The 14,562-nt window shown below is 42.3% G+C and overlaps 1 protein-coding gene across 5 annotated transcripts in view; it reads right to left on the bottom strand.

The window, feature by feature from the left end:
• Positions 1 to 14,562, bottom strand: part of YLPM1 (YLP motif containing 1) — a 40,080-nt gene that overhangs the window by 22,644 nt on the left and 2,874 nt on the right. For all 5 annotated transcript variants that reach the window (XM_076345109.1, XM_076345110.1, XM_076345111.1 and 2 more), the window contains exons 2-5: positions 11,141 to 11,383; positions 10,017 to 10,211; positions 7,990 to 8,732; positions 688 to 3,108 (exon numbers count right to left, since the gene is read on the bottom strand). In XM_076345109.1, coding sequence (XP_076201224.1) covers positions 688 to 3,108; positions 7,990 to 8,732; positions 10,017 to 10,211; positions 11,141 to 11,383 — 3,602 coding nt within the window. The remainder of the gene's footprint in view (positions 1 to 687; positions 3,109 to 7,989; positions 8,733 to 10,016; positions 10,212 to 11,140; positions 11,384 to 14,562) is intronic.

Here is a 14,562-nt window from a genome sequence, read left to right as displayed (position 1 = left end):
TTATTTTGAAATAAACACCTATTAAAGCCTTAGGGACTCTAGTAGCTGCTTTCTAAAATGTGGTCTTGGTGAACTCTTGCATTCATATCCTCCTGATTGTTATCACTGTTGTTATGCTGATCCTCAGAATTAAGATCAACCAAACTTGACAAAATTATTCACTGACGATGCTGGATTTCAAATGAGGGAGCATTGTAAAAAGAAAAAAGAAAAACCTCACATACGCTTTAATTAAAAAGTAAGCAGTATCCAAGAACTAAATAGGCCCCATTGTGTGAATTAAGAACCACATTAATGTAGATCTTGACAGGTAAGTATTAAAAAGCCATTATCAACGAGCTCACCTTACACTAATAAAAAGATTGAAAAGCAATTATCAACAAGCTCATTTGAGAATAACAAAAAGATTGGTCAGGTGATGTGGACAGATCTCTTCCTGGAAAGTAACAAACAGGGAATGCCATATTCATGGGGAAAGGGACAACCACCTATTTAAGGAAAAAAGTCTATCCACAAAAGCTGTGATGGAGGTACTCCAAATAACTTGTTCCACATGAGCTCCTACTATCATGCAGTGGTGCAAAGAAATGAAGCCATTACTGTGTAAATCAAGGAATGAATTAGGAAAGGAGCACCATCTCCGCAGAATGAGATTCCCACCCAGAGTGACAGAACCAGGCAACTCACCGAAGCATTTTGAGCTCCTGGGCAGCCTTCAGAATTATCTCATGCTGTCTTTGGCTAAGGACCATCACTCCTCCCAAGGACTGGTCAGAGTCCAGGTTTGAATCTGCTCCCAGCATATCAGAGGAATGTGAAGGTGGAGGAAGGGATGAATCTGAATGATCATCCAAAGACCGCAGTCTATCTCCATCATCTGGATACCACCTATCCGACAACCGTTCCCTCTCCCAATCGGTCCTTTCAGGAAGGTAGTCTTGCTTCTCCCGCCATGTGTCGTATCTCTCTGGATACTCTCGAATCCTCAGCTCTCCCCTGTCTCGGAGGTCTCTGTCATAATGATCTCTGTTCCTATCCTCCCTCCACCTATCTTCACGGTATCTGTCCAGAGGTGGAAGAGGTGGTAATGGTGGTAGAGGGGGGATATCCAGGTCACGATTCCCCATTTCTCTGTCATCCATAGGTCTCATGTCCCAGTCTCTATCCCATTCTCTGTCTAAATCTTGATCATAAATGTCTGAGGATCTTCCAGTCCTATCTAGATCTCTCTCTAGTTCCCTCTCTCTTGGCCTTTTCCAGTCATCCCACCACGAATCTCGTCTGTCATGATCAGATGATAAAGGAGGTAGTGGTGGTAGGGGAGATAATGGAGGCAATGAATGGTGGGACTGCAGCCTGTCATCTCTGTCATATGCATCTACAGAATCATCTTGATAATCAGAATTGTGATCTCTCCAGTATCGTTCTCTTTCCCAATCGTCCAATCGCTCATGCTCCAAAGAAGGGTCATCTTGACTATCTAAAGGAAATTCCTCCTGCATTCTATCTTCTTCATGACCCCAAGAACCCCTGAGTGTCTCATCTCGATGGTATGGAGGCAATTTGTCAGGGTCATCTCCTAGGTGAATGGGTTTATCTATATTGCCTGTTTCAGATCTTCCTGCTTCCCTCTCCCGGCTACCCGCCCTCCTGATGGGACCCCTCTCCCGGCTACCTGCCCGCCTGACTGGGCCCCTCTCACGGCTACCTGCCCGCCTGACCGGGCCCCTCTCGCGGCTACTTGCCCGCCTGATGGGGCCCCTCTCGCGGCTACCTGCCCGCCGCATGGGTTCCCTCTCCCGGCTACCCGCCCGCCGCATGGGTTCCCTCTCCCGGCTACCTGCCCGCCTGACTGGGCCTCTCTCCCGGCTACTCGCCCTTCCCCTGTCCCGGCTGCCTGTCCGCCCAGCTAGCTCTCTGTCTCTGCTAGAGAATACCCTCTCGTGGCTATCTGACCGTCCACCCAGTCCCCTCTCTCGGCTGCCAGACCGTCCATCTGGCATCCTCTCCCTGCTGCCTGACCGCCTGTCTGGCATCCTCTCCCTGCTGCCTGCTCTCCTGAACATCCCCCTGCCACGGATGGATGCCTGCCTAGCCTGCCCTCTGCCTCTGTAAACATATCCTCTGCCACGGCCATCGTCCATCCTGCCCATTCCCCGGCCATGGCCATCATCCATCCTGCCCATTCCCCAACCACCGTCCATCCTTCCCATTCCCCGGCCACCGTCCATCCGTCCCATCCCTCGGCCACCGTCCATCCGTCCCATCCCTCGGCCACGGCCCATTCCCCAGCCACGGCCATCCCCCTGCCCTCTGCCACAGCCATCATCCAGTCTGCCCTGGCCCCTTCCTCTGCTTACTGGTCCCTTGCCTCTATCTTCATGCATAAATGGCCCTTTCCCTCTGCTTTCTGGTCCAGGTAGGCCCTGGGTGCTATCTGAAGCAATTAACTGGCCATCTGGTGAATCCAAATCCTGATTTCCTGTTACAGGTGTTACCGCACCACCTGTTCTTGCAATACCTGACTGCAAAGCTACAGGGTTACTAGAAAGGGATGTTGATTTCTGGTTCTGAATAGGCGGAGTAGGTGCTTTGGACTCTTCTACTTGCTGGTTAGGATCATGTGAACTCCATGTCCACTTTTTAGGAGGGTCTGAAACAGTTTCTTTGACTTCAGGTTTGGATGGTTCCTGTTGAGTGTTTGTCAGGTCCTCATTCGGCTCAATGGGACCTGCACTCTGTGCATCGGGAGCAGGTTGTGTTCTGCTTACAGTCTGCTGATTGCCAGCTACGTCTGTAAAAGGTTCTTTGTTTTCTGACTGTGAGTCTGTCTGTGACTGCTGCTGCTGCTGTCCCAAATGAGGCCTGGGCCCCCTCCACCGTGGACCACTAGGTCGGGAACCATGTCCATGTGATGTGTTTGTCGAAGTATAAAATTGTGCTGCTGGTCCTCGTGGGATAGTCCCCCACCTACTTGAAGACTGTCCATCTGTATTCTGTCGGTCAAAACGTGACCTGTATCCTTCTGAGCGCTGGGAGTCAAAACGAGGCCCTCTCTGTCTTGAGCCTTCAAATTTGTCATATCCTCTTCCCCGAGGTCCATCAAATCTATAGATGACATAATGGCAATTTTATTCAAATGAACATGTCAAATTAAAATCCTCTAAAAGAGAGTTTCATCCCCCCGCAAAGTCACTTCTAACTGATGAATCCTAGTGTGCCTTATGATCAATCCCTACTGAACCAGTGCAGAAGCACAGAGGCATGTTCTTCAATTCAATATTGTTCACTGAAGACCAGTTTAAGCCACTTGCAGATTATGTAACCCTAAAAGGAAATTTGGCTTAAGTATCTCGGGACTGAAGCCTGACTGACAAAGAAAGCTGGCAAACTCATTTTAAAAAAAAAAAAGCTTTCAACTTTTGTTTAACGGAAGTTTTGTTGCAATCAACAACTCTCGTTGAACTTTTGTTTTGACAGTATGCAACAAGCCCACTTAACTATGGTGATGAATGCCATCTAGAAAAAAAACTTTAAATACAGATCCTTTCATAAAGTGCAACAAACTGTGATATCGCCCAGTTCCATGCAAGATAATATGCCTAAAGCAAATACGTTTTTATTGCATCACTTTTTAAATTCCTTTTGAGAGCACCTACAACTGCTATTGCTTGAATATGAGGAAATAGGTCGGGCAAACTAATGAAGAATAATTCATGCAATCATATTTAACAAGGCTGATCTAGTAAAAGATCCAATCTTTAGGCATATGCTCAAATACTGATTTACATAATAGACTAGAACAAATCAAATTCATTTTACAGAAAATAGAGAACTCATGTCTGAAGTCAAGTTGCTTGCATGTTTGGGATTCACAGTTGCGTCTCACTGGATGGGATCAGGAAGGCCAAAGCACGGCTGGAGCTGAACTTGGCAAAGGATGCAAAGAGTAATAAAAAAAGGGCTTCTATAGGTATGTCAGCCAGAAAAGGAAGGTCAAAGAAAGTGTACCCCCCCAATGAACACGACTGACAAACTGGTAACAACAGATGAGGAGGAGGCTGAGGAACTCAACAACTGTTTTGCCTCAGTCTTCACTGGCAACCTCTCTTCCCACACCTCTTGAGTGGATGGACCACAAGACAGGGACTGGGGGAGCAAAGTCCCTCCCACTGTAAGAGAAGATCAGGTTTGTGACCACCTGAGGAACTTGAACATACATAAGTCTATGGGACATGACAAGATGCATCCCAGAGTCCTGAGGGAATGGGCTGATGTAGTTGCCAAGCCACTCTCCACGATATTTGAAAAGTCATGGCAGTCAGGTGAAGTCCCTGGTGATTGGGAAAAGGGAAACATTGCACCCATTTTTAAAAAGGGTAGAAAGGAGGACCCTGGGAACTACTGACCTGTCAGCCTCACCTCTGTGCCTGGGAAGATCATGGAACAGATCCTCCTAGAAGCTATGCTAAGGCACATGGAGGACAGGGAGGTGATTCGGGATAGCCAACATGGCTTCACCAAGGGCAAGTCTTGCTTGACCAACCTAGTGGCCTTCTATCATGGAGTGACTACATCGGTGGACAAGGGAAGAGCTATGGATGTCACCTATCTGGACCTCTGTAAGGCCTTTAACACGGTCCCCCACAACATCATTCTCCCTAAATTGGAGAGGTATGGATTTGATGGATGGACTGTCTGGTGGGTGAGGAATTGGTTGGATGGTCACATCCAGAGGGTAGTGGTCAACGGCTCAATGTCCAGATGGAGATCGGTGGCAAGTGATGTCCCTCAGGGGTCTGTATTGGGACCAGTACTGTTTAATATCTTCATCAATGACACAGACAGTGGGATCGAGGGCACCCTCAGCAAGCCTGCAGATGACACCAAGCTGAGTGGTGCAGTCGACATGCCAGAGGGACGGGATGCCATCCAGAGGGACCTGGAGAAGCTCGAGAAGTGGGCCTGTGTGAACCTCATGAGGTTTAACAAGGCCAAGTGCAAGGTCCTGCACCTGGGTCGGGGCAACCCCCAGTATCAATACAGGCTGGGGGATGAAGGGATTGAGAGCAGCTCTGTGGAGGACTTGGGGGTACTGGTGGATGAAAAGCTGGACATGAGCCAGCAATGTGCACTCGCAGCCCAGAAGGCCAATCGTTTCCTGGGCTGCATCCAAAGAAGCGTGGCCAGCAGGTCGAAGGAGGTGATTCTGTCCCTCTACTCTGCTCTGGTGAGACCCCACCTGGAGTACTGCATCCAGCTCTGGAGCCCTCAGTACAGGAAAGACATGGACCTGTTGGAGCAGGTCCAGAGGAGGGCCACAAAAATGATCAGGGGGATGGAACATTCTCCTATGAGGAAAGGCTGAGAGATTGGGGTTGTTCAGCCTAGAGAAGAGAAGGCTCCGGGGAGACCTTATTGCAGCCTATCAGTACTTAAAGGGGGCTTATAAGAAAGACGGTGGCAAACTTTTTAGCAGGGCCTGTTGCGAAAGGACAAGGGAGAATGGCTTTAAACTAAAGGGGGGTAGATTTAGACTAGATACAAGGAAGAAATTTTTTACGCTGAGGGTGGTGAAACCCTGGCACAGGTTGCCCAGAGAGGTGGTGGATGCTCCATCCCTGGAAACATTCAAGGTCTGGTTGGACAGGGCTCTGAGCAACCTGATCTAGTTGAAGATGTCCCTGCTCATTGCAGGGGGGGGTTGGTCTAGATGACCTTTAGAGGTCCCTTCCAGCCCAAACTATTCTATGATTCTATGGATATTAATTCATTACTGCCTAGTTACCAACAGCGGTTGACTTGTTGCAGAATTTACTGTTTCAGTGAGCAATTTACCAAACAAGATCATTTATACAACCTCAAAGAATTTTAATAATCCTGATAAGTTAACACAGTAAACTGCCTTTTTTGGGGGTAGGGGCAGGTCAAGATGAACAGAAAGAGGAAAAAGAAGAAATTACAAAGCACAGTGGCAAGATAACTTAGATTTGAAGGATTAACTTTTACACGGAAGGTATAGCAAGAAGGTTGGATACTGTAAGACACACTTCATCCCCAAAATTCTGAAAATTAGTTTAAGCCCGTTCTTTAGAGTTTCTTGAGAAAAGTCAATTGCTGAAAAGAGGTGAAAGGTGTGTGTGTCTTTTTATATGTCTAGTCATTACCTGAGACTTTTTAGCTGGGATGGCAGCAGGTAACACACAACATTTTTAATTTACCCCACGTTCAGTTAAAAATTTATTAGGACTCTCTTTTCTACTAACTATATTGAGAAGAAACAGTAAACAGATTTTTGGGAAAGCTTTGATAAAACCCTAGAATGGTCACGCAATCACAATATAGGAATGCGCAAAGGTTACAGTGTTAATTAAATAGCGTAAGTATGCTCAAAACCAGAGCTCCTGTATGTGCATTCTAGAAATTTTTGATTATCCATAGCCTATCATTGCACAGCACTGGGCTCTAAACCAACACACACAAAAGACATGCACTAGCAAGTCATGAAAACAGTCTGTTCAGAACTGTACATCCAACAAATCCCCAGGACCAGAAACAACACTTTTTAAAAACCATCAGGAGGTAGAAAATTATTCAAAGTTATAAAAAATTCATTTACATTGCTAGCAATTAACGAATTATTATTAATGAATGATCACTTTGGAAGCAAAGAGAAGGGAAATAAACATGAAGATATGATCGTAAAGTCTAGCAGAGTATGTAAGGATAGAAACAATTTAACAGAACAACACTGTTCTTTGATTCAGTAGGCATCACATCAACACAACTTGAACTAATGATCAGACAGAACAGATGTTGTTTTTGCAACCTGATATCATGTCAAGTATGAAAGAAAAACATTCCAAATCCAAGATCTTGGATTAAACTGTATAGCAGGTATAAAACCACATAAAAGACACAGAACACTGGCTTTCAGAGTGGCTTTACATTACGGCAGCAGGCCATCCACCTGATAAAATGAAGATTTAAATTTGAACAAAACTGTATCTTACCAAAAGATAAAGACAGCAACCTTCAAAGCCAAGACCATCATGACATAATTAAAAAGAAAAAGTGACAAAGAATCCTAATGCTACGATCCTAAGGTTCAAATTTTCATTTCTTTCCTTCTCTCGTTTATAATTGTTTGAATGCTAAGTAATGCTACATGTGTAGAAAACCATTGATTTGTACTTAAGACAAGCACTACCTCTCTTATCAAACAGCCATTTTGAAAAGTGTACCGAATAGGACAATCATATAGCTGCAGAACTCTCTCACACTGGAAGTTAAAGTACTGGTGAACAGCTTTGAATTTTCGTGTCTTTCTGCAATAAATCTTGGATTACAAACAAAGAGTACTTTTTATTGTTTCTAAAAAACAAATAGCATCTAAATTGCCAGTAATTAGCTACATTAGTATATTCAACTGAATATATAACTGAATTCTTTCCTGAATCCCTTTCAGAATGCCTACATTAAAGTGCTACCATATATAGTAACACTTAAAAACAATCCTTCAAGATTTTTGCTTTAGATTTTCCTAAACTATGTTCCAAGTACCGCAGACAAAATGCTGGGAATTTAGATCCCTTTTCATATAGGATCACTCTTTCAAGTATGAGTTATCATCTTCAAACTAAGGACAGCAAAGACATATCAAATATTTACAACAGCTTTCCTATTTTCACAAAAAGGGTATTACATCTCTGGGAATGAAAAGGGTGCAGTGTGCCCAAGCATTTTGCCAGAAAAAAAAAAGCATTCTACTCTAGATAATGCTCAGGTGAAAGGCATCTATCTATCCTTGCTTTAGTAAGATAAATACAGAGCATGGTGTACATACATTAAAAACAAAACCTCCACCAAACAAGCACACTTCACATGACCTCAGGAAGATTTGAGAATAAGATATATGTTTCATTTCTTAATATATCACTGAAAGTCTCATAGCCTGGAACGTGTATAAATCAAAAAAAACATCCTTACCTAGGGCCTCTGGGGCCTTCAAAACGTGCTGATCTGGGAGGATCTGGAAGCAATCCACCCGACCTCACTGGTTTATCCTGCACGGTAGGTGTATGTGTTGAAGACACTGCAGAAGTGGATTTCAGTTCCCCACATCCTTGCTCAGATGAAATAGAGACAGTTTGTTTACTAAGATGAACTTGAGACTTTCCGTGGTCTGAAGAGCCAAAGGATGAACTTACTTGAGAATGATAAGGTGAATATACAGTTGAACTAGCTATTTTTGATGCATAGGTACCAGGGGTGGGAAGCAGAGCTGGCCTTGGTGTCTCAGTAGATTGACTGCTTTGAGAACTGGATCCTGAAGGGACAGAGGAATTAGATAACTGAGAAACAGAAGAGAGAGGTGGGGGGACCAGCGGAGGTGTAGTTGAAGGTAAAGTTGGAGGCATAATAGGAATGCCACCTTGAGTGGTTTGAGAATATGGAACAAATGGAGGTGGCAGCGAAACATTTGCAGGATACTGATTCTTCAGATTTTGGAGTGAGCTCACTTTCTCCTGCAGATGAGACTGAGTGACCTTCATCTGTTCATCCCATGCTTTCCACTGTTTCTCATACTCTTGAAGCTGGTCTTTGTGAGGGTAGGTTTGAAGCTGATGCTGCCACTGTTGGTTCATTGATCGCTCCCAATCTTTATGAAGCTGCTGGAACTGTTTTTGCTGTGCCTCATAATGTCGCAGCTGCATGTCCACTGACATTGTCTGCAATGAGAAGACAAGAATACCTTCAAAATACCATCCTAGTTATTTTCAGAGCCATGTATTTCAGTATCACTCGTAATATCACAATTTCTGACTTGGGCAGAAGCTTGAGGAAGAACTACACTGAAACAAAAGCAAAAACCAACTGTGATGTCTAAAGTCATTGTGACAATTTACACATTTTATGACTAGAGGACATTTATGTATAAAAGGCTTTTTTTGGGGGGTTGCGTTTGTTTTTTTTTTTTTTTGAACAGGACAGCTGAAGAAAGCTATAATCAAAGGGCTCCAAGCTGTCTTATTACTGGATGCTAACAATGGCTAAAGCCCAAATCAATCTTCACACTTTCAATATACACAGTACGTGACTACTTCTCGAGGTTTCAGTTTCTGCTGTTAACCCACTCAGAGTTGCTTCAGCTGTCAGCAATTACTTTTCTCTAAACCTTTGCCAGATCTTCTTATTTGCACAATGAAGCTTCCTTCTAGGAGGTACTGTCTTTCGTTATGTGTAGATACAGGTGCTAATATCCATGGCTTGATCTTGTCTGAGATTTTTAGGGTTCACACTTAAAGAGATTTTTTTTAAAGAAGCAGACAGCCCAAGCTACAAAGAAATGCTTAATGTACAAACTCCACCAACCCAGAAAAAGCTGACTCAACTCTCTAATACAGTAATCAACTTCTACTTAAGAGCTTAAAGGTTGCAACACTGATATAATTATCCAAACTTGTTATTAAGACTTTTTATTTTATTTCACTGATTATTTGAATCAAAAATAATGTGAGACAGTGATTTTCTTAATTACTTTAACTGTGTATTTTTGGTATCTGTGTTTACTTCATCATTGTACATGTTTATTTTTGTACTACACAATGTTGTAAAAAAGAGCAGCTACCAAATTACTCCATGCAATCATCTGTTTACCTGACCTTTCTTCTGAACTGTTTCTCCAACAATAAAACATTCAAAGCTGAGTAAATTCAATATTGTGTTCAGCTTTGCCTCTGTATCACGCAGGTATACGTCTGAAAAATCTTATGACAAGTGTAAAGTCTTGTATTTCTCATCCTACTGAAGCTTCGTCACCATCTGCCAATTCTTTTTTCATTCTGAAGTTGAGTGACAGTAGGAAAAGGGGATATAGACTTCTACCCAAGCAGAAAAAGTAGCTAGACAGATGAGCCAACCATGACAAATTAGTCAGCTACTTGTTTTTCAGCAGACCATGAGTGCTAGGTCACCCAGGAAGTATATCAAACACCATCTCCTTAGTGTTTCACCTGTAAGTGTGGAGGCTGTTGCATGATCTGTTGATACTGCTGTACTATCTGCTGCAGCTGGGCGTGCTTCTGCATTATTCTCTGATATTGAAATCCAACGCGGTGATGGGGATGCTGCTGCCATTGAGCTGCTGCTGCTTGCAATTGCTGCAATCTCAAATCTTCCTCGGGGTCATCGGAAGGTTCAATATTGAGCTAGAGAAAAAGGCAAATACTGTAAATAAATGAAAGCTCCTTCTGTCAGAAGAAAAACACACTTGGTCGCTACCCAGTTTGCAGGAACTTTCTCAGGGTTCGTTATTTTATCACTCTGTATTTCAGTGTTCTGGACACCCACAGCTTCTGGAAGGCTGATTTTTATTTCATTTATTCTTAATGTGAATAGTCTGATCTAAAGGTTAGGCTGATGGCAATTAGGGTATTCATACATACAGAAACTACCTACAGGAAAGAGATTAATGCAGATCTGTTATCTGCTTCTCACAGCAAATATAATGAGACAACAGTGCTTTTTCATGATGAGGTAAAGTAACTCCGAGTGCTTTATTTTTGCCACTTGGTAGGAACACACACACTGTAAGTTAAAGCGGAGCACATGCTGCAGGGTAATCTACTACCCTACAGTAATCTGTTCAAACATCAATCATGATCTCCATCCATTCTGTAGTAACTGTTATTAAGCGTGCTGGCAAAAATATTCCGTGCAAAGTTCTTGGCTTTCAGACAAACTATAACACACAGAGAAGGGGAGTCAGAATTGACAAACTGCCAGAGAGGAATTAAGAAATAGTGTCTTAAAGATAGCATTCCTCATCTACTGAGTACTTGATTTTGCACTTAGGCATCACAAAGTGTTTCTCATAGACAAAGATGACAACGTTGGGGAAGGTGCAAGTGAGTCAAGCTTGGACTCGCTTCGTGCATGTGTGGGTGACTATATACAAGGAGTGTATGTATTTTTATTTTTTTTAATTGGTGCAGCCTTAGCAAATGTTCTTTTAAGACTTCTTTACCATATTTAGTTATTGTTACACAGTATACGCGAGAATTTAATGGCATTATTTTCCTGTTTCTTTATCCCATCTAGCACGACAAATGGAGTAGCATCACTTTACAAAGCCTACCTGAGTTTCAGTGGAGGTAAGAGAAGACTCGTCGTCTTTGGAAGCTGGAGGCAGGGATTCATTAAGTGGAGGAGGTTCAGACTGCTGAGCTGAAGCACTCATTTTCCCTTCTTCAGACTTTGCTCTCTGCTCAGGTGCATCCTTCACTACTGGACCTTTCATTTGCTGCTGTCCCTGAGCATGGGCTTTTGCCCTTTGCTGCAGGCTAAGCAGGTGTTGCTGGTACCAGTATTGCTGCTGTTCCTACAATAGACAGAAATTTTCTAAGACAGCTTTCACGGGAAAAACCATGAAAATTAATTCATGATAGTCACTAGAATCATACTTTAGAAATTTTAAAATCTGTTTTGAAGGAAAACTCACTTCATCATCAACAGTATTGCAATGGATGTCAGAAGACTGAATCAAAATTCAGAAACCACCATGTGAGGCATAGTACCTGCAGCAGAATTTATTTCCTACCTCATAGAGCTTACAACTAAAGAGAACAATAACGAAAAGCAGAAAGATGGCCAAAATTACTACAGACATGTGATAAGTACCATACTTATAATTTTTAGTGCATTTTATTCCTAACAACTAGAAGTACTTATTATGAGACTGACTTCGGTAAAATGAAGGGAAAATGGAGGACAAGTATGAGTAAAGGAGCAGTAAAGAGAAAAAGGAGGAAATGTACAAAAAAGATAAAGAGGATGAACAGAAAACACAGACATCAAGCTAGTCAGCTACTTGTTTTTCAGCAGACCATGAGTGCTAGGTCACCCAGGAAGTATATCAAACACCACCTCCTAGAGTGAAAATGACAGCTGAGAAATTGTGGTGGAGACATTTGAATAAAGGCTGTGGAAAAGAAAAAGAACAATCAGAACCAGCATATAGTGAGGATTATTTATCATCTGAATTCTCATTAATTCTGATTCATTCAACAGCTGAAGAGGTAAATAGATTTGGTTGCACCCAAAAAATTATCCATTTAAGAAGTGATCAAGCTTTCAGTTTTAAATATTTCAGGCTAGAATTAGAGTACTCCCGGTAGATGACAGTAGCTTCCAAGCACTGTAAGCTGCCACCAACATAAAGAACAAAAGACTAAAGATAAGTATCTCAACACTTAAGTAGTGGTGCATCTTCAAGAGACCTGAATAGGAACCGACAGTTCTGTATCTCTTCCAATACAAGAAATATCAGGCATCACATCAGACTAGCAAGACACAGATTTAAAACACGCGGGAGGCAGCTCTTCACCCAACATGGCCTTGTGCTAACAAAGTCCCTGCCAGAGACCACTGCAAGGGCTAAACTTTTGTGGATTCAAGACACAGCTCCATAAGCTCATAGAAGAAAAATCTACAGATTTTAAAAATAAAGACACCAGTTGCAGCTAAGACAGCTCCTATATTTTAGAGAAGTATCGCTATACACTTGATTTTTAAGTTACTCTCTTAGCATCTGCTTTTAGTTACTGTCAAAGACAGAATGATAAAATACTGTACTTTTGATCTGACCTAATGCAACCACTCTTGTGCTCTCATGTCAACTCCACCACCTCTGAGAATCTGTGACTGCTCTACATCTTTCATATCCTCTGTTCTTCCCTTCCACAGTTAAGACAAGACACCTATATAAAGCCCATTCAGAAACAAAAAAGAATCAAAAACATGCAGGTATTTTAAAATATAAGTGTGACGACAACAACAAAAGGGTAGGTGCTGTCTGATGAGATTTCTCAAAACTGAGCCATTCTGCCTATCTTAAAACAGGTTTAAAAGAAGTGCAAGCTTCCTCCAAAAGCCTACCTCATGCTTAAATCAGGAACGATGTTTTCTGTTGGTAGCAATCTAGCAGACACAAACAAACATGGAGCTGTATTTTCAAAAAAATACTTCTGTAAAACTGTAACTTGGAGATGAGGTCAATGAGAGGAGAGGCTATGCTTCTTGGACTTTCTGTTGATCCTGCAATAACTCCCACCAAGAATCTTTCAACAAGAATATGACTCAGAAGAGCTGTGCATTGGGTAGAAGATGTGCATTCACACTCCAGCATGGACTCTCTCAGAAACCATGCTGTAATAAGTGCAACTTTCAACACTGGGGAGGAGCGTACATCCCCAGCTATACAAAAGCTGATTCAATTATCCCTCTCAGAAGGCATTATAAGGTGATTTACCGTGACAGTGCTGGATGCTATGCTTGGTGAGCACCTGTTCTACTGCCACAAAACTGTCGTCTCCATGGATCCACTTTGTTTCCTCCTCATTCTATCAATTGGACAAAGGGCTAAAACTCATAATATGACCAGGGATTCACACAAAGAGCTATAATAATATCCCATCACCTATTTTTTGCAGCAAATGAAGTCAGTGACACACGTATTGCAGGTTCTATCTGAAAAGTGTGAGAAAAGTGGAAAGATAGATTTCTACAGCTTAGTCTGAGCAAAACAGAAGTGCTAGCGTAGAAAATTCCTGATGGTGAAAATTTCAGGTATTTGAGTGCTTATGTCCTCACGATGACTGTCATTCTTCAAGACCAGTTACAATCCTTAAGCCCAACGAACACATCAGCATCAACATATGCCTTTTTCCATCTTTGGCTGACCAAGAGACTACACCTGTTGCATTGTACAGGGAATGCTGAAATCAGCGCTATCAGCTCCTGACCACAGGACATACCACCAAAAACGTTAACGCAGAGCCCACGCCAAAAGACTACTTCAAAATGAATTTAGGTTACCCTAGGCCATAACATAATGCCTATTTTGGGGGACGCTCAGTCATTTTCCGGTAAAGATAGGAAAAGAATGGTTTAGCAACCTTTATAAAACAAAGGAGGGATTTTAAAGAGTGCAGCAGTCTGCCAAAAGGTGACATGGTAAAGCTAAGGTAGCTTTAACAGATGTAGATAAATGCATATTTATGGATACAGATGCACCCACATGTATTTGTTTACTACTGTAAATAAATAGCAGCATACAGTACCCAAATATCAGATGGAGCATTAATGAAGTACCACAGGTATTTTAACAGGACTTGACAAAAGATGCATCTGATTGTAGAGAAACACAAGAATCCAGCAATTTAATCCAACTGTACACCCATGTAAGAAACTATGTTAAACTCACAATATTGTCAAGGCAAAGAGCGGTATCTTATTTTTAGACAGGAAAAGGAAATAATAAAACACTAACTCATGGCAAATTGCATAATATTTTCTATGTTAAGAGAAAAACACTGATCTATTTGGCTGCAGCCACTGTCACTGTGGGATGAGAACAGAAAGTATTGTTTTCAATTACCAGTTTAAACAAAGGCTTAATAGGCTCCTACAAATGACAAATTACAGTAGTTCTCTACTCGACTTTTAAGATCATTAGCAAGAAAGCATCACTATGCTTTGCTTTTCCTATTCCTATTGTGT

Source organism: Aptenodytes patagonicus, chromosome 7 (assembly GCF_965638725.1).
Source record: "Aptenodytes patagonicus chromosome 7, bAptPat1.pri.cur, whole genome shotgun sequence".
NCBI lineage: Eukaryota > Metazoa > Chordata > Aves > Sphenisciformes > Spheniscidae > Aptenodytes > Aptenodytes patagonicus.
The sequence above is the reverse complement of the archived record's forward strand: the minus strand, read 5'-3'. Positions and strand labels throughout refer to the sequence as shown.